The sequence below is a fragment of the Vitis riparia genome, chromosome 2, assembly GCF_004353265.1.
Source record: "Vitis riparia cultivar Riparia Gloire de Montpellier isolate 1030 chromosome 2, EGFV_Vit.rip_1.0, whole genome shotgun sequence".
Classification (NCBI taxonomy): Eukaryota; Viridiplantae; Streptophyta; class Magnoliopsida; order Vitales; family Vitaceae; genus Vitis; species Vitis riparia.
Genome location: NC_048432.1, coordinates 13,636,268 through 13,656,896, shown reverse-complemented (window position 1 = coordinate 13,656,896; position 20,629 = coordinate 13,636,268). Strand labels below are relative to the sequence as shown.

Sequence of the window (20,629 nt, the reverse complement as noted above, 5' to 3'; positions counted from 1 at the left end):
CAAACAAAATTGGCCTAACAGCGTTGGATATTTTCCCACTTTGCCCATGTGAATCAGGTGGCTGTTCAGAGACTGAAAGGCTACTAAGGAGAACTGCTGGAGCAGCAAGAGAGTGGACCTCAAACCCTATGAGTACTCCTGTCCAAACTACTCATAATCAAGTTCCCAAACATTCAGACTTCCCAATTCGCATTGATAATAATGTGGCTCTCCAACTTGGGAAGCCACTCTCGTAACAGTATTTCCACTCAGCCAAATCCCTAACTCCCACAAACAATGGGGTGACCTCAAACTCCTCAACACCGCCAGCTACATCTGTGCCTTACATTGTGTTTCTCTCATATCATGGTACACCAAGTGAAGTTCGGAATCCAATGCTAGTGGTGGCTATATTGATAGCAACAGCCACTTACTAGGCAGTGCTAAGTCCCCCCGGTGGGCTTCAGCCGCTGGATCCTAACTCTGGTCATGGTGTAGTAGCAGAAGACAGATTCTTGTGGCTATTTTTCGTGTTTTTGAACAGTACGATGTTCCACATATCCTTGTATATGATTGTGAAACTCATCGGAAAGTCCCATATGCAACTGGAGCTTTTTGCAGCCATAGTAGTCATGTTCTTCAACTACGAAACTGGGTTGTTTATAATTGCACTCAGATCGAAGTGGTATAGGGATACAATTCGTCATCCCCACTATATGTATGCCTTCTCTTCTACAAGGTCTGTCCACAATTATAAAAATGACCAGGGTGGTTTGGAAAGAGCTCATGCGCGGCTCACAACCCACAAACATGGTGTGATCCATGCCCCCAGACTGACGAGGGCTACTATTTAGTGTGCGCTACTGCTGTAATTCTTAGTATATTTTTGGGGTTTGGCTCTTTGTATGGTGCCTCATCATCTCATATTAATGTTTTCTCTGATTCTGTATGATCCCGTCCACTCTCTGATAGTATGAACTCACCGAATTTGTTCCATCATTACTTGAAATAGTTAGATTTGATGAATTCAAAAAAATTTAAATTAGATAAATACTCAACTTGAAATTTGTTATTTTAGGTATGACTAGGTGGGTTTTCTTGATGGAACCATATCCTTTCCATCTGAGTCTTTCTGAACAAGTGATCCCCTGTTGACCTAATAAAAAACATCTCCGGAAGTATGGGGTAAATTGCAGAAACTCTAGGCTAGTGTTAGCGGTATCGGGTAATGCATCTGACTCACTTTGATCTCTCGTGGAAAAAAATCCCTTACTAATTACCTTCACGACTATCAAAGGTTTGGCTGATCGATCGGCACTTGCTAATATGTCTTTGAGGGATGATGATCTTATTATTTATGCTCTCAATGGTCTTGGATTTGCATTCAGAGATATAGCCGTAGAAGTTCCTGTCCATGAAAGATGGATTACATTTGAAAAGCTCCACAATAAGCTAATCAAACACAAATACTTGAAGGGTAGCTAAGTTGATTTGGCCTTGGGTTTGTTTCTTAATGGTCATCGGTTCGAGTCCCCTCAAGACTACTGAAAGATTACCCAGTCGTTAACTTTTGGGCCTTGTGGGATTAGTCAAAGTGTGTGTTAGTTGGGCCAGACATCTTAAAAAGTCTTGCTCTAACCCGAATCTAACCAAATGTAAATCCAACCTAACATTTGGGTGGACTCACCTAATCATTTTCAATAGAACTTTAGTTGAGCTTTTCAACCTCATCTAAATTTGAATTGGGTTTGTGTCGAAACAACTTAGTTTAATTTGAACACAATTTAATATTTTTAAAATATTAATCTATGAGGTATATTAATCCAAAAAAATATCAAATTATATGATATTTTTACATTTTTACATGTATGGTTTCCATTTTTAAAAAAATTGATATATAGATTTATTTTTACATTTTTTGTTATTTTATTGAGATCTTATACTATTTATTATTTAAATATATATATATATATATATATATATATATATATATACATACACGTTTTGAATTGATTTTGAATTATTCAAATTGATCAATCCAATCAACTTGAGTCTAACTCGACTAACTCGAACTCGATCAAGTTTAGAGAAATGAGATTGGATTAAGTATCTTAGGTTAAATATTAGATTTAGATTTGAATTGATTGTTGCATAATTAAGGTTTGTATTAAAGTTGGGTCGAATACCTTAGTTATCAACCTCACTTATCCACCCAAAAATAAAAACATAAAACCTATGTTTTGTATACACTTGAACAATGAAACTTGTAAAAAGAAGTTAAAAAAAATAAATAAATAAAATGATATTTTGAGTTTATATATTTGTACTCCAATCAATTATCCAAAATTTATAATATGCTTTCAACGGTTCAAATTTGAAGTTGGCAAACCTTATTTTTTTTTTATTTAAAACCTATTGACAATCTTTGATAAAATTAATATCAATACTCTAAAAATTATTATTATTTTTTTATAAAAATATGTGGAGGAAAACTCAAAACTTTTAAATATTTCATTAATATAATTATCAAGTAAAAAGACTCAATCTTATAAAGGTAATTCTATCTAAATATTAACATTAAGAAAAGTAAAATAATCATTTACACGTTATTCTCACAAGTAATTTTACTACTGTGTACTCAAATAAATTATTATGAGAAAATTTTCCAAAGATTCTTTTTTTTTTTTTATAACTTTTTCTACACTCAATAGAAGAAATTGACTGGCTTTAGAAAAGAATTCATGTGCCATGAAAAGGAAATGGAACCAATAAGGGGGTGTTTGGTACACGGACTAGAGAGTGGGAATAGACATCTTATTCTTTTTCTTCCTTATTTCTATGTTTGGATAAATTTTAAGAAGACGAAAATAGAATAAAAAATTATTCAAGCATAAACCAAATCCAACTTATAAGTTGGATTTGAATTCTTCAAAAGTAGGTAATATTCTAATTCATTAAACCCATTTGATAATATAAAATAACCTAAATTTACTATTTTACCCTTTTATCTCATTCTTCAAGCTTGATACTTATCTTATTTGCAAAGGTGGAGACTCATTCATCATCCACAAGCCCAATGCTTATATTCTTTGCAAAGCTAGAGACCTATTATTTAAAATTTTGATAAAAGAAAAAATGAATATTTAAAATTTTTAAGGTTATGGATTTTATAGGATATGATACTTGTTGAAAAGTATAATGAAATTTGAATTCTTTTATTTCCTTTTTTGGAAATAGGAAAAACATTTGCTAGCTTTAAGAATTTAAATATTATAATAAATATATTTTTTTCCTTTTTTTTTATAAAATATAATTTTATAACTACTTAAGCAAGACAAATTATTCAAAATTTTAATAAAAATAATAATTGAATATTTGTACATTAGGGTTATATGATTTTTATGGTTAATTTTTTATTTATTAAGTATATATATTTTTTTAGTCTTATTATTTAATAACAAAAAACTCTCAAAATTTATTTTTTTAAAATAAAAAAATATTTTATTAAAAAAATTATTTTAAATTATATATAAAGATATTATTGTAAATTTATTTTTTTTTCATTTCCATTCCTATTATTATTAAATATTGAAATGGAAACAAATAATCATTCCAATCTTACATTCCTAAATTCATCAAAATGTTAGAAATTAAATTATTAAATTTCTTTCTATCTACTAAGAAATAAAAATGAAAACAAAATATTCATTTTCATTTCCTATTCCGCCCCTTATGGTTTCATGAATTACCTTGGTGCTTCTAGATATTTTCAACCATCTTAACGCCTTCCCCAAGATCTTTCTTTGAAAGAAACTGTCAAAGTTTGATTTCAAGAACAGAAGTCATCCTTTTCGGAACACAAGTCATCCTTTTCGGAACTGAAAGGCAATTTCCTTTTTCTTGAAAATAAAATTTTCTCACATGTTCTTTCTAATTTACTTCTAATCTTTTGTTTTGGTTTTTTTTTTTTTTTTTGAAAGTCCCAAATCGACAAAAGCAAGTGGGAAATAACTAGGCATGAAATTCCATGGAACTTCCAATTTGGCGTGGATATGAAAGTAACCGTGTGGGGTTGATGAAGAGAAATCTAGGTGGAAACTAAAGGCTTTCTTCAAGAACACGTCGTCTATTGGGCTCCCAACAACTGTAAAGCCGACAATCTGGACAAAAAATACGTAAAAAAGACCCCAAAGGCCGACTATATATCATTCAAATGCAAAGCAATTCGGAGCTAGGGTAGCAGTATGGATCCAATAATGTTCAAGGCTGCAAGAGATGGAAATGTTGCAGATTTGCTCAATCTCCTGGAAGGCGATCCTCTTATCTTGGAACGCCTCGTGACTGCATCTGCAGATACTCCTCTCCATGTAGCTGCCATGTTCGGACACCTGGATTTTGTGAAGGAAGTCATCAAACACAAGTCCAATGTGGTGGAATACGTGAACGAACTGAACCAACAGGGATATAGTCCTATTCACTTGGCTGCTGCGCATGGGCATGTTGATGTGGTGAGGATGTTGATAGAAATTAGCTCTGAGCTTTGTTGTCTCAAGGGGAGAGATGGAATGACTCCTCTCCACTGTGCTTCTGTAAAAGGAAGGGCTGAAACTATGAGCCTGCTTATCTCCGCTTCCCCACTCTGTGTTATAGAGGTGACGGAGAGGGGTGAAACTGCCTTGCACGTTGCTGCCAGGAACAACCAGCTTGACGCTCTTAGAGTACTGGTGGAATGGCTCCGGAGGACCAAAGCTTTGGTGGTCATAAACTCTAAGGATGGTGATGGGAACACTGTTCTCCATCTGGCTGCAGCCAGAAAAAATCATCAGGCTATTGAATTGTTGCTGAGCTGCAGTGATGGTGCTCCTGAGGTTCTGGAAGTTAACGCCATAAATAAAAGAGGCCTGACTGCATTCGATCTTTTGATGCTTTGTCCGTGTGAATCAGGTATAGTTCATGCAGAAGCTGAAAGGCTTTTCAGGGGCATTGGAACAGCAAGAGATGGAGTGTTGGATGACATTAATAGTACTCCTCGCCCATACCACAACCATAATCCGGTTTCCTATCAACAAAACACCCTAGCAGGGCACACTAACATTGTGGCAGCTCCCTCAACCTCCTCTAGACAAGCTACCATGCTCGGGGATGATTGGGTCACCTGGAGGAACTACTTCAAGTTTCAGTTTGACCGGGACACCCCAAGCAACGTGCGGGAGGCATTACTAGTAGTGGCTGTGCTAATAGCATCAGCAACCTATCAGACAGGGCAAAGCTTTCCTACTTGGGTCCAACAAGAGGGTTCTGATAAATTTGAAATGATTCGGGCATCCCACAATCTAGTCTTGTTCTTATTCTACTCTCTTTCCAACACCGTAGGGTTCTTGGTATCCTTGGATATGATTTTGGTACTCACCAGCAAGTTCCCAATGTGTTGGGAGCTGGTTGTGGCTGTACATGCAATGGCTATCAACTACAGCATCTCAATTGTTGGATTTGCCCCCTCAGGAGGCATGAAGATTGCCTCTGCTGTGCTGTGTATCACATTGCTATTGGCAATAAGATTGACATCCAGATGCATAAGAACACGGTCTAGGCGGCGGATACATAGATCTGCTGAGAGACTGGTATGATATGAGTGCGGAAAACTGATAGCTCAAGTCCGTAGGACTTAACTTGCATTTAGCACCTTAGATACCTACTGTGACCATGAGATATTGGTATTATGAAATTGCATTAAATTATTGTTTTACTGTTGAAGCTTTTCTGATTAATCACATAAAATTACTAGTTGTTAGACTGTTCAATATTGCATGGTTAAACAAATGATAAACAGCTTTTTAAATTGGATCGCTATCAATTCATACCTCACAGGAAAAAAGTAAACTGTTTTTATATCTGCCTACTAGAAAGGGAAAGCAGATGCACAAAAGAACAACTTGAAAAAAAGATAGAGATTATACTAATCTTAAATAGTTCTTTCACATGTAACAACCTTTGACTAATTCCAAAGCTAACTAATCTTAACGTACAGCTTGGTGAATTAAATCTAACTAAGCTGCCTTAACATTTGGCCTCAAACTTAGGGTAGTTAAGTTCTCTACTTTGAGTTTGTCACGTAGTTGTAAAAATCTTAAACTAGACACAACTTTTGTAAACACATCTACACTCTGATCAAAGGATGGAACATGTCAAATATCAATGTTTCTTCTGTATAGCCTTTTCTCCCACAAAGTATAAGTCTAGTCTTATATGTTTTGTTTTGTTCTTGCATGCAACACCGAACAGCAAACTGAACCCTACTTAGATTATCACAAGGACTGTAACCATGTCATTTCAGCTACAACATTAGCAAGATTTTGGTATTTAGCCTCAGTGCTTGATCTAGAGACTATGTGTTCTTCTTAGAGTGCCAAGAGATTAGATTTGAACCAAAATAGACAAATCTCCTGATGTACATCACCTTTCATTTGGGTCTAGTGCCCAATCAACATCACAAAACCCCATCAAATTAAAAATATGCGATTTCCTCATATACAATCCATATTCTAGAGTCCCTTCCAAGTATATAAGAATCCGCTTTACAAACTTCCAATGGGACTCTAATGGATTTTGCATACATTGACACACCTTGTTCACATTATATGCAATTTCGAGTCGAGTGATTGTTACATATTGAAATACACCAACAATAACCTATGTAGTTTCACATCTTGGAATGGATGACCTTTAATAGTAGAAAATTTTAACACACTTGTCATGGGAGTGTTAAGACCTTTGGCATTAAGTACCTTAGCCTTATTCAACAAATCTAAGATATACTTGATTTGTTGAGTGAAATTCTTCTACCATATTCTTAACCTGTATACCAAAGAAGTAGTTAATCTCCCCTAAATCCTTCAAAGCAAAAGTTGTATTTAGGTTTGCAATAAGAACAACAACTTCACTTTGGCTATTTCCAATTACTAAAATGTCATCTAGAAGAATAAAAGTGGAATGACTAGGCATAACTGAATGAATAATGACTAGTTGAACTTTGCTAAGCAAAAGCCAAACAAAACCAAAGCTACCTTAACTTGTCAAACCAAGCGCAAGGAGCCCATTTCAAAACGTATGGCACTTTGTGTAATCTACAAACTAAATCAGGTGAAGAAAGATCAACAAATCCCTCTAGTTGCTCCATGAAGGTCTCTTCTTGTAAGACCCCATTCAAGAATATATTATTTACATCAAGTTGATATAGAAGCTATTTGTGTGATAATGCTAAAGTTGACACAATTTTGATTATAGTAGGTTTAGCCAATGGGCTAAACATCTCATGAAAGTTAAATCTAACTTATTGATGGAAACCCTTTGCAACCAACCTTGCTTTATACTTTTGGATTGATCTATCACAATGCTCTTTCACTTTAAGCACCCATTTACAACTTATTGCTCTTCTACCGAGTGGAACAGTAACTAAAGACCAAGTTTGATTTTGTAAAAGAGCTAAAAATTTATCTACCAGAACTTCAAGAGGGTGTGACTGACAATGGTTGTGCTAGAACTCCATGTGTATGCAAACTGGAATTCCTATATACAATACCATAAGATTCTAGTATTATTGCAACTAAATATAATTTGGATTCAGTCTTTCCTATGGTAACTGGGTCTTTGCCATGTGTATGGGAGCTAATCCCATTTTTCTAATTCTTGAATAAAACCTGACAATCATGTTTACAATAATATAAACATTTGTAATGGGTCTTCTGTTCATAAATGTTTGCAATAGGTCTTTTGTTCATAAACGTGCTTAGCTTGACATACACATAAGTAAAGATGAAAATATCGGTAATTATAGATATATTGTTATTTCAATTTTACGGATATATCAGTAGATATTTTGACACAAAATATCGATAGACTTAAAATTGATCAAAACTTATAAAAATATAAAATAAAACTCTTAGAAATGAAATTAAAAGTATAATAGATATTTTAAAATTGTTTTATTGAATAGATTGATATATTTAATAAATTGATATATATATATATATATATAATATTGTACATGTCAATAAAAAATATAAATTTGATAAGTGTACATTGATTATTTAATTATATCAAATATTATTTGATGATAATATTGTAATATTTGATTATAATATGTTTAATTTTAAAATATATTTAATATTAAAATTATGATATATTATAAAATAAATGATGATAAATATATAATTTTTTTAATGGTTAATTAATATATTAATAATATTAAAAACACTATGAAGAAAATTATGATATATTTTTGTTAATAATTAAATGAAAATTTTTCATGTAATTATAAAATAGTTATAATTAATTTATTTTTTAAAGTATTTTTTTAATATTTTGTTTATATCCTAACTTTTGATATATATTTGTTTGGTGCATATTACTTAACAAAGGGCAAACTTGTCCCAGGGGTGCCGTGTAATGCATGCTAAACCTTGGAGAATAGCTCAATTTTGAGCTTTGACCGTGTTGACCAGTCATTGACCACCGATATATCTATAAGATATATCGTTTTAAGGTCCGTCGATACATGATATATCACCGAAATATCGCGATATTTTAATCATTGCTCGTAAGAATCCGAACACACCACATGGGCGGCTTGGCCTTAGGCTGAATTCAACACTACTCATTTATTTATTACATTTTTTTTTTTAAACATTTTTGGGAGGACTGTTCAAAAGGAATTGGGCATGGGCATTTGGGAATCGTAGAAAGAATGGAATTCATAGACTTTTTCTGTTTTCCATGAAATACAGCTGTCCTCTTGACTTGGACGGTTGACCAGCTTTAATAAAATTAAATTTGACAATAAAAAATTGTTGTTTGATGAAAATATAATATATATGACCGAAGAAATATATATTTTTAAAAAATATTTCATTAATATTATTAAATGAGTACCTTATTTTGTAATTATATATCCCTAAACAATTTCATTTGTCACACAATGAAAGTTAAAATGATCACTTATGCACGATTCTCACAAATAGCCCTATTTGTTCTATTACAGATATCTCATTGACAAATAAATTATTATGAAAAAAACTTAAGAAATCCTAAGAAGGAAAAAAAGAGCAAAATTGAGTGTCATTTTTCTGCACTCACTTAGAGAATTTAACTTTAGAAAAATTTTCATGTGGTCAACAAAGGAAATGGGAATATACATAGAGAAGTTAGAGAAGTTACTTCCGTAGGGAAATTTCAATTTCCTTGACTATATTTGGTTTTGCAAAGTATTAAGAAAAAAAAAATTGTTAAAAAAAATGATTTTACCATGTTTGGTTTCATTATTTTTTTTTTTAAAATAAATATAAATAGTTAAAAATTTATATATTTTAAATTATTTATCTTTATAAACTAGAGAAAAATAAGTTAAACAAATTTGAAGAAAAATATAAAAATGATTTATTAATTTTAAATTTATTTTTATTTCGTTTCATTTTTTCTCTTTGTTTTCTTTCTTTCACATTTTCCTTCGAATTTTTATCAACCAAACATAGTCTTTGTGTTAAGAAATTTCTCATTTCAATGAAACTGCCAAATGCTTAATTTCAACACAAGATTTCTCGTTCTTAGCCTTAGAAGACAATTTCTTATTGAAAAAAAAAAGAGTTTTTGACTTTGAAAACACTGAAACTCCATAACTATATAAAGAAATACAAAAATAAATTTAAAACTTAATAAAAAAATTTCATAGGCTATTTTAAACTTTTTATTTTTTATTTTTATTTTTTATTTCATTTATATATAAAAAGTGAAGAATTTTAAACTGCATAAATAATTAAATAAATTTTATTATATTTAATTTTTCATGATCTTTTTATTTTTTATTTTTTATTTTTATTTTTAATCTAGGCATGAAATTCCTTGGAACTTCCAATTTCGTGTCTATATGCGTAGAACGGCTTTCTTCAAGAACACGGTCTCACAATAGACTCCAAGGTCACTTCCAAATGCGTAGAACGACTGTAAAGCAGGAAAACCTACTACATAAGGAAAGACCAAAAGGCAGACGACCATATGTTATTTGGCAGTATGGATCCAATGATGTTCAAGGCTGCAAGAGATGGAAATGTTGCAGATTTGTTCAATCTCCTGGAAGCTGATCCTCTTATCTTGGAACGCCTTGTGACTGCATCTGCAGATACTCCTCTCCACGTAGCTGCCATGCTGGGACACCTGGATTTTGTAAAGGAAGTCATCAAGCACAAGTCCAATGTGGTGGAATACGTGAAGGAACTGAATCAACAGGGATATAGTCCCATGCACTTGGCTGCTGCACATGGGCATGTTGATGTAGTGAGGAGGTTGATAGAAATTAGCTCTGAGCTTTGTTGTCTCAAGGGGAGAGATGGAATGACTCCTCTTCACTGTGCTTCTGTAAAAGGAAGGGCTGAAACGATGAATCTGCTTCTCTCCGCTGCCCCACTCTGTGTTCTAGAGGTGACAGAGAGGGGTGAAACTGCCTTGCACATTGCTGCCAAGAACAACCAGCTTGACGCTCTTAGAGTACTGGTGGAATGGCTCTGGAGGAGCAAAACTTTGGTGGTCATCAACTCCAAGGATGGTGATGGGAACACTGTTCTCCACCTGGCTGCAGCCAGGAAAAATCATCAGGCTATTGAATTGTTGCTGAGCTGCAATGATGGAGTTCCTGAAGTTCTGGAAGTTAACGCCATAAACAAGAAAGGACTGACTGCGCTGGATCTTTTGATGCTTTGTCCATGTGAATCAGGAATAGTCCAGGCAGAAGCTGAAAAGCTTTTCAGGGGCGTTGGAGCAGCAAGAGATGGAGTATGGGATGGTGTTAGCCCTCGCCTACACCGCGACCATAATCAGGTTTCCAATCAGAAAAACCCTCTAGCAGGTCACACTAACATTGTAGCTCCCTCAATCTCCTCTGGACAAGATACCATGCTTGGGGATGAATATTGGGTCACCTGGAGGAACTACTTCAAGTTTCAGTTTGACAGGGACACACCAAGCAACGTGCGGGAGGCATTCCTAGTAGTGACTGTGCTAATAGTAGCTGTAACATATCAGGCAGGGCAAAGCATTCCTACTTGGGGTCAGCACGAGGCTTCTGATAAATTTGAAATGATTTGGGCATCCCTCAATCGGATCTTGGTCTGCTTCTACGGTCTTTCTAACACCGTAGGGTTCTTTGTATCCTTAGATATGATTTTGCTACTCACCAGCGAGTTCCCAATGTGTTGGGGGGTGGTTGTGGCTGTACATGCAATGGCTATCAACTACATCATCTCAGTTGTTGGAAGTGCCCCCCCAGGAGGGCCGAGGATTGCCTCTGCTGTGCTCTGCATCACGATTCTATCGGCAATAAGATTGACATCCAGATGCATAAGAACACGGTCTAGGCGGAGGATACATTGATCATCCGCGGAGACTGGCATGTACAAATGCGGAAGACTGATAGTTTGAGTCTCTAATAGTTATAGCTCGCATTTGCCTACTGTCACTTGGTCTTTGCCACTGTTGATGCCATGCGTATGGCAGCTGATCCCCCCCTTTTTTTATTCTTGAATAAAACATGACAGGCTTGTTTACATATTACTCAGTGTCCGCTATGCTACTTCTGTTCATCAACGTGCTGATACTCCTAAAATGACTTCTTGGGAATGGTTTCACTTATTCAAATCCAAGATAACGTTCAGGACGGAACATATTTCTTGCAGGGCGTGTTGAGGATATGGATACGCCTGATTTGGTCAATCCATCGCCTTTTTGTCAAGGGAGCATTATTTTGTCAATCCATTAACTTTATCAAAGAAGTTACGAAGAGAAAATTGATGGAGTGCTTGAAATTGGTCTGAGACATATCCCAAGAATCATGCCAAAGATCTCATACACATTGTCTAGTGTACAATTTATATAAATTAATTAAATGAGATGTAAAGCGTTTTGAAAAGATTTCCATCAATCTTGTGACTGGTTTTGTGCAATCTCCCAGGACTCCTGTCTCTTGCAGTAGCTGCTGGGGTGGAGCAATAAACAATGACAGAAACGAATAGATCGTACAAATACGTTAGAGAATCAAGTGATTTGAATATACAGCTTTGGCTTATCAATGTACTTCAGAAATTTCTTAGAGATTTTGTAACATGGTTTCTGAAAGGTTTAAACTACCAAGACAGCTACGTACAGTCAAGCTTCCTGGGTGTTGAGCTCTCTTTGTTCTTAAATAACTGGGAGCACGAGGAGAAACAACCACTTGCAAGTCAAGATTAGGTTCAATATAATAATCCAAAAAAACTAGGTATTGATTGATTTGTGTAACTCATTTCGGACCCTTCTTATAAAATGGAAGGAAGAACTAATTAAAGCTGAAATTATTTGGGAAGTTGAAGAAAGTATACATTGAATCAAGAAACTTTAAGGGTTGGAAGTAGAATGGATCCATTGTTGTTCAAAGCTGCAAAAGATGGGAGCATTGAGGCTTTACTCAAGCTTCTGGAAAGTGATCCTCTAATCCTGGAGCGTGTGGCAACCACAACTGCTGATACTCCTCTGCATGTTGCGGCCATGCTTGGACATCTTGATTTTGCAAAGGAGGTCCTCAAGCACAAAACCAACGTGGTGGAATATGTGAAAGAATTGAACCAGCATGGATATAGCCCCATTCACTTAGCTGCTGCAAATGGGCATGTCAATGTTGTGGAGATGCTCCTAGGAATTAGCCATGAGCTTTGCTATCTCAGGGGAAAAGGAGGTTTAACCCCACTTCATTATGCTTCCATTAAAGGAAGAGCTGATACTATTAGTCTGCTTCTCTCCAGTTCTCCACTTTGTGTTGTGGAGGAGACAGAGAGGGGAGAAACTGCCCTGCATATTGCAGTGAGAAACAACCAGCTTGAAGCTCTTAGAGTACTGGTGGAAGGGCTGAAGAGGAGTAACAATTTGGTGATTATAAACTGGAAGGACTGGGAAGGGAACACCATTCTCCACTTGGCTGCAGCCAGAAAAAATCATCAGGTAACTAATCTCCCCTGCACACTCTTGTAAAAGTACTAGCTACAACTTGCCATATTCCAAATCGGTTTTATGGATTCTTGAAACTAAACAGGTTATTGAATTGTTGCTGAACTGCAATAATAGAAGTCCAGGAGTGCTGGAAGTGAACGCCACAAACAAGATTGGCCTAACAGCATTGGAAATTTTCCTACTTTGCCCATGTGAATCAGGTGGCTGTTCAGAAACTGAAAGGCTACTAAGGAGTACTGCTGGAGCAGCAAGAGATTGGGCCTCAAACCCCATCAGTACTCCTGTTCAAACTACTCATAATCAAGTTCCCAAACATTCAGACTTCCCAGTTTGCATTGATAATAACATCGCTGTCTCCAACTTGGGAAGCCACACTCATAATAGCATTTGCAGTCAGCCAAATCCCCCAACTCCCACAAATAATGGGGTGCCCTCCAACTCCTCAAGACCACAAATTACATCTGAGCCTTACCTTGTGTTTCCCTCGGATCATGGTACGCCGAGTGAAGTTCGGATGCAATGCTAGTGGTGGCCATATTGATAGCAACAGCTACTTACCAGGCAGTGCTAAGCCCTCCCGGTGGGCTTCAGCTGCTGGATCCTAAATCTGGTCATGGTGTAGTTGCAGAAGACAGATTCTTGCGGCTATTTTTCGTGTTTTTGAACAGTGCAGTGTTCCACATATCCTTATATATGATTGTGAAGCTCATCGGAAAGTCCCATATGCAACTGGAGCTTTTTGCAGCCATAGTAGCCATGTTCTTCACCTATGAAACTGGGTTGTTTATAATTGCACTCAGAAGTGGTATAGGTTTACAATTCGTCATCCCCACTATATGTATGCCTTCTCTTCTACAAGGTCTGTCCACAATTATAAAAATGACCAGGGTGGTTTGGAAAGAGCTCACGAGCGGCTCCCAACCCATAAACATGGTGTGATCCATGCCTCCAGACTGACGAGGGCTACTATTTAGTCTGCCCTGCTGCTGTAATTCTTGGTATATTTTTGGGTTTGGTTCTCTGTATGATGCCTCATCATCTCATGTTAATGTTTTCTCTGATTCTCTGTGATCCCATCCACTCTGATAATATGAACTCACAGAATTTGTTCAATCATTACTTGAAATAGTTAGATTTAATGAATTCAAAAAATTTTAAATTAGATAAATACTCAACTTGAAATTTGTTTATTTTAAGCTCAAATTTGGAAAATCATTAATCCTCTTTCCTCAAGCAGTTTAGGTATGAGTCGTATGACTAGGTGGGTTTTCTTGATGGAACCATATCCTCTCCATCTGAGTCTTTCTGAACAAGTGATCCCCTGTTGACCTAATAAAAAACATCTCCGGAAGTATGGAGTAAATTGCAGAAACTCTAAACTAATGTTAGCGGTATCGGATAATGTATCTCAAAGAGGGATTCACTTTGATCTCTCGTGGAAAAAAACCACTTACTAATTAGCTTCAGACTATCAAAGGTTTGGCTAATCGATCGGCACTTGCTAATGTGCCTTTGAGGGATGATGATCTTATTATCTACGCTCTCAATGGTCTTGGATTTGCATTCAGAGGTATAGCCGTAGGCCCGTAGCAGTTCCTGTCCATGAAAGCCAAATCTCATTTGAAAAGCTCCACGATAAGCTAACGAAACACGGAACCTTTCTCAAGTGTGATGAAACTCGCACCGGCTCTCTTACCATTAATTAGGGGTGAAATTTGGGTAGGTTGGTCCAATCCAACCCCAATCAAACCCGACAGTTGAGTGGGTTTACCTAATCATTTTCAATACTTAGGTTAGACTCGAGTTAAGTTTTTCAAATTGAATTAAATTTGGATCGGGTTCTAACCAAAATTTGAATAATTTGAGTCTAATTAAAACTCAATTTAATATTTTTATAATATTTATAAGGTATATTATCTTGTATAAAAATACTTGAAATTGTATCCTGTTCTCCATTTAAAAAATAAATAAATCATAAATTGATTTTGAATTATTCGAATTGATTAACCTTAACTCGATTCTTGTTCGACTAACCCAAACTCAATCTGAGTTAAAAGAAATAAGATGGAGTTGAGTCATTCAAGTTAAATATCAAGTTGAGTTGATTCATATTGATCATTTAAGATTGTATTAGGATTAATTATCAACCTCACCAACCCACCCAAATTGCAGCATTATCATTACTATTAATAGCACTCTCACCACTGGCTGCAACAATCAGGCTTATAATGGAAAGAAATTTCAGCATGGTGGAGACACCCAACCATTTAAAGGCAAAGAAGTCTCTTTACTTCATTCCAAATCTACCAAATCAATCTGCTGTAATCAGGAAAACCAAACAACAAAGTAATATCATATAATAATTAAGCAAACTATCCATATCGAAGGGAGTTGGTGTTAAGGACTTATTTCCGAGACACTAATAACGAGAGTTTTAAAATTATTATAATAAATTAAATGATAAAATTCACTTGCATAAAAATAAACCAATCAGAAGATATTCCCAATTTTATTTTTTTTAAACTAAGGAATGGATCATAGTATATTTCCAAAGAGTATTATTTGGTTCATTTTAGAAAATTTAAACATTTGATCATTTACAAACATATAAAGCTAAATTTGGAATTATAAAATGACTTATTACACTGTTAAGCTTTTAACTCAAAAAAAGTCACTTAAATTCTTGAAAGAATTAATCTACAACATAAAATAAATAAATAAAAAAATATTAATTAATTAGAGTAAGTCCCTAGATTTTGTAAAGCTTACATAGGTTCAAATAGATATAGGGTGAGGTTATAGACATGTAGACACATGAGTAGAAAAAAAAAAAAAACAAGTTTTTTAATGTGATTTGACTATCAATGTGATTCATATGTTCATAGAGTGCATCAACACTCAACAATTCACTAATAAAAAAATAATGAGAAAAATTATAATGGTGAAACCTTTGAAAAACACCTCTTAATTCATATTATGCAGGTTGATTAAAAAATTATGTATTTATTAAATAGTTACATAGCTTAATGCGAATTTGATCTAAATTCATTTATATTCAAGTCAAATTCATGAAAAACGTGTTTGATGCGTACGGTATCGATGAATCATATCAAACTTTGGTACTACTAGATGGAAATGAAGAAATGCATTTTTGCTCTTTCACGTTTATTTATTTATTGAAAAAAAAAGAGGAAAAATAAGTGGGGTAAAAGAGTTTGCGGAGGCATTTAATAATTCTCTATTGTAAGGTTTTCTGCGGGTTAGGAATCTACAAGCAAAATAAAAATAAGAATTAAATCCAAAAGGGTGCTACCGACTGAAGAGGCCGATGCCCAAAACATTGGTGATTATGGGCCAATTTGACCTTCATCTAAAGAGAAAAAGAAAATATTTTATTTTTTATTTAAATGTCCATGGAAAAAATTGAGGGAAAAAAAAAATCAAATTTAAGAGGATTACATTTTTCCCATGGAAATTGAAAGGAAAATCTTTTGATTTCCACCCCCCACCCCTTTTTTGTAGACATTTTTCATGGTATTTAAACATAAAAATATCAATTTTTTTTTTCTTTTTGACATTTTTTTCCTTGTCTTAACATTTTCTATTAAACATGTCCTTAATATTTAATGGCATTAATTGGTAGGGCCAAAAAAGTGAAAAGTGAGTAGAAAAAACACTAATACAAATCATATTTTCCCCATAGATTAAGGACTTGTTTGGGCTGTAAGGAATTAACTTTTCTCTAAAAAAAAATTAATATATGATTTAATTGGATTCCTTGAAAAAATAATAAAAAGTTAGAAATGGTTTAATTAATGTGTGAATGTGTTTAAATATTTAGTGTGTTTCTACTTGCTAAAATAATTAAAAGTTAATGATTAAGTGGGTTTAGGTAAATTTAATACTTATTACTTATTGAATTAAATTGATTTTAAATTAAATTATTCATAAATAGATATTTATTAAAACTTAATATTTATTACTTAATTAAATTATTAACTTAAAACATATTACTTATTTTTTACTTTAAATATTAAAGTTGTTGGGTAAAAATTAACTTAAATTTTATTTTAAATAACCAAATTGACATATTTACCTTTTAATGTTTATTATTATTAATTTTAATTAATATTTATTTTCATTAATCTTAAGTAATAAATTTATTTATTAAATATTCATACGTAAAGTCTTTTAGATATATAAAATAATCTTAAAATATTTATTATAAAAATGAGTCATGATTTTGGAATCATGAATGTTAAATAAAGACAAAATAATTTGAAATTAATAATAAATTAACTATTTAAACTTAAGAATTAAAATCATTTTTAACTTTAAATTGTGATATTAATAGTGCATTTGATAATAATTTTAGAAAACGTTTTTAGTATTTCTAATACTGAAAAGATAAAAAACTTTAAGTACCAGAAAAATTATAAACGTTTTCTAAAATCACTCATAAACGTATTTTAAGTTATTTTATCAAATATACTTAATTTACTTAATAATTTAAATTAAATTATTAAGTTACTTAAGTCATTAAGCCGATTTATCAAATATCCTTTAAATGTAAAAAAAAGGAAAAAAAAAAGTGTCATTGTGTTGCTCTCTTTGTGCTTGAAAGATTTATTACTTGGTCCTATAAATTGTTCTTTATTTCAATGTATTTTTTAAAAGTAGAAAGAGCAAACAATTGTAGTACGAATTTTTCAGAATCATGAAAACCTATTTTTAAATCATAACCTCTTAATATTATGTGGATTTTGTAAAATTTAAATCCATATTTGCTAATTTAATCCATCAACTGAAATGTTGTCGGCCACCCTTTGGAGACGAAGTCTTCTCCTCACAATATATAGATCAGTGTGTGCCGGCTATCGAGAAAATAAGAAAAAAGTTTGCATAGGTAGTGTTGGAAGTTTCAACACTGCAAATTCAATTAAGTTAGAGACGTAGGATATGGATGCAGAGTTGTTCAAGGCTGCAAGAGATGGGAATATTGAGGCTCTGCTCAAGCTCCTGGAAAGCGATCCTCTTCTCCTGGAGGGCGTTGCCACCGCTAATAATCCTCTGCACGTAGCGGCCATGCTAGGACACCGTTGATTTTGCAAAGGAACTCCTCAAGCACAAATCCGATGTGGGGGAGTATGCAAAAGAGCTGAACCAACATGGATATAGCCCCATGCACTTGGCTGCTGCAAATGGTCATCTTCAGGTTGTGGAGATGCTTTTAGGAATCAGTCGTGAGCTCTGCTGTGTCAAGGGAAGAGATGGGGTGACTCCTCTTCACTGTGCTTCCATCAAAGGTAGACGTCAAATTATTAGCCTTCTTCTCTCTGCTTGTCCTCCCTGTGTTGAAGAGGTTAACGCATGGAATGAAATTGCCCTGCATGTTGCCGTTAAAAACAATCAGTTCGAATCTCTCAGAACATTGGTGGAAGGGCTGAAGCAGTGCAACAATTTGGTCATTTTAAACTCGAGGGATGTCGAAGGAAACACTGTTCTCCACCTCTCTGCAGCCACAAAAAATCATCAGGCAAGTCTCCTGGAGGTTACCCTTTTCCCCGATTTTTCTTCCTCACTACTCTTTTCTCAAGGACCATCCTCCCCCACCTAATAACGACAACAATAAAAAGATCAAAAGAATCCAAGAATTATTTTGAGTGGGAAAAAAAAATGTTTCTTTTGTTAAACAGCTTCATGGTGTTTGCTATATCTACTTAACATACCATATTTATGTGAATTGTAAACAGGCTGTTGAATTGTTGGAAATTGCAATGATGGAATTCCTGGGGTACTGGAAGTGAACGCCACAAATAAGAGTGGACTGACGGCATTGGATCTTTTCATATTGTGTCCATGTGAATCAGGGAGTGGTGCAGAAACCATGAGGCTCCTGGGGCGCCTTGGAGCAGCAAGAGCACAGGACTCGAATCCCATAGCTCCTGCCAATCTCGACACTCGTGATCAAGTCGCCCCAACTCTACCTCACGAAGTGGCTAGAGAAGGGATAAATGACCTGGAGAGTTACTTTGGATTTCAGGGGGACAGGGATAATCCGGGCGAGGTCCGAAATGCATTGCTGGTGGTGGCTGTACTAATGGCCACAGCAACCTACCAGGCAGGGCTAGAGCCTCCTGGTGAAGCCCTTCTAGCAACCAATTCCTCCGCTTTTGTGTTGTTCATGGTTGCCAATACTGCAGGGTTCTTTGTGTCCTTGAATATGATTGACGTACTCACTTATAATTTCCCCTTGAAATTTGAGTTGTTTGTTACTGTATTTGCAATGGTGGTTACCTATGACACTGCAATGATCACACTTGTCCCACAAGGGCCCATAAGACGCACCTTCATTGCGCTCTCCATCATGATGCCTTTAGCAATATACATCTTCAGACTCGTAAAAGCCAGAATTAAGCAGCATAGACTGAGTTCAGGTGCCTATAGGCGCCATGCGAGTGCATAATACTAATATCATGGAGCCACAGTTGCGTGTTTACAATTGCACAAGACGGATAGGTGAGAGCACCAACCACTGCAATCAATTACATACAGTTTGGGATATATGTACAATCAAATGATAAAGAATTTGGCATCTTTTGTGGATGTAATTCTAATCGATTTGTCGTTCAAAACTTTATATATGTGGATGCTTGCTATTTGCTATTTACCAGGAGATAATCACTGTAAAAATACTATATAAATGCTGTTTTGATGTTGAAAATTCTTATTATATAATGCGACTAGTTGTTTGGCTGCTTCGTCAATGCATGATAAATAGTATAAATTATTGGCCTGATGAGAAATTGGGGTTGTCAAGACAGAATCATGAACTATGATCAATGTGAAAGCTGCATATGATACAAAAAACAATCAAGTTTTACTATTAATTTTACTATATTTGAACCATCTTTGAGATTCTAAGTGAAGATTAGATGTTGAATTTTTTTTGCATGATATTCAATCACCACTATGATACAAGTAGATGGTAATTGTATTCAATATCATCAACATGACTAAGAAAGTGGAAATTCAGAAGAAACCTTCTTGTTATAAATCATACTCTCCTTCAATTTTAAATCTTGCCTTCATAAGTATTTGATGATTGGAGAGAGCGTTGGGACGAGTCAACTCTCTGTCTGAATGTGATTTTGGCAGCTAAAAAACTCAAGTTGCAAAGGATATTGATCGAGTTTGCAAGAGTTTATATATCAACTCTTTTCAAAAACAAAATAACGAAAATGAAAATCGATTTTCTTGACAAAATTTGCAGAAATTGGCTTTTGCTACTCCAAATTCAAGTAAATCAGGTGTTGTTCAAGGCTGCAAGAGTTGGGAATATCAGGGCTCTGCTCAAGCTCCTGGAAAGTGACCCTATTCTCCTGGAGGGCGTTGCTACCGCCAGTGCATATAACTCTCTGCACATAGCCTCCATGTTAGGAAACCTTGATTTGTGAAGGAACTCCTAAGCATAAATCCAATGTGGGGAAGTATGCAAAAGAGCTGAACCAACATGGATATAGCCCCATGCACTTGGCTGCTGCAAATGGCCATGTCAAGGTTATGGAAATTAGTCATGAGCTTTGCTGCGTCAAGGGAAGAGATGGGGTGACTCCCCTTCACT

At 34.8% G+C, this 20,629-nt stretch overlaps 5 protein-coding genes across 5 annotated transcripts; all 5 read left to right on the top strand.

The window, feature by feature from the left end:
- Window positions 1-4,223: 4,223 nt before the first annotated feature.
- Window positions 4,224-5,606, top strand: LOC117930527 (ankyrin repeat-containing protein BDA1-like). The gene has a single exon (XM_034851173.1). It carries the CDS (start codon window positions 4,224-4,226, stop codon window positions 5,604-5,606), a length of 1,383 nt encoding a protein of 460 aa, XP_034707064.1.
- A 4,431-nt stretch (window positions 5,607-10,037) lies between these two features.
- Window positions 10,038-11,426, top strand: LOC117928925 (ankyrin repeat-containing protein BDA1-like). Its single transcript, XM_034849046.1, has one exon. The coding sequence runs from the start codon at window positions 10,042-10,044 to the stop codon at window positions 11,395-11,397; it is 1,356 nt and encodes a 451-aa protein (XP_034704937.1). The 5' UTR covers window positions 10,038-10,041; the 3' UTR covers window positions 11,398-11,426.
- Window positions 11,427-12,346: 920 nt separating this feature from the next.
- On the top strand, window positions 12,347-14,118 carry LOC117928930 (ankyrin repeat-containing protein BDA1-like). The gene is made up of 2 exons (XM_034849059.1): window positions 12,347-12,996; window positions 13,088-14,118. The coding sequence occupies exons 1-2, from the start codon at window positions 12,415-12,417 to the stop codon at window positions 13,529-13,531; spliced, it is 1,026 nt and encodes a 341-aa protein (XP_034704950.1). The 5' UTR covers window positions 12,347-12,414; the 3' UTR covers window positions 13,532-14,118.
- A 3,803-nt stretch (window positions 14,119-17,921) lies between these two features.
- Window positions 17,922-18,841, top strand: LOC117907378 (ankyrin repeat-containing protein BDA1-like). Its single transcript, XM_034820905.1, has 2 exons — window positions 17,922-18,541; window positions 18,759-18,841. Exons 1-2 carry the CDS (start codon window positions 18,188-18,190, stop codon window positions 18,810-18,812), a joined length of 408 nt encoding a protein of 135 aa, XP_034676796.1. The 5' UTR covers window positions 17,922-18,187; the 3' UTR covers window positions 18,813-18,841.
- LOC117907372 lies at window positions 18,774-20,565 on the top strand. Its single transcript, XM_034820892.1, has 2 exons — window positions 18,774-19,524; window positions 20,279-20,565. The coding sequence occupies exon 1, from the start codon at window positions 18,893-18,895 to the stop codon at window positions 19,469-19,471; it is 579 nt and encodes a 192-aa protein (XP_034676783.1). The 5' UTR covers window positions 18,774-18,892; the 3' UTR covers window positions 19,472-19,524; window positions 20,279-20,565.
- Window positions 20,566-20,629: the final 64 nt, after the last annotated feature.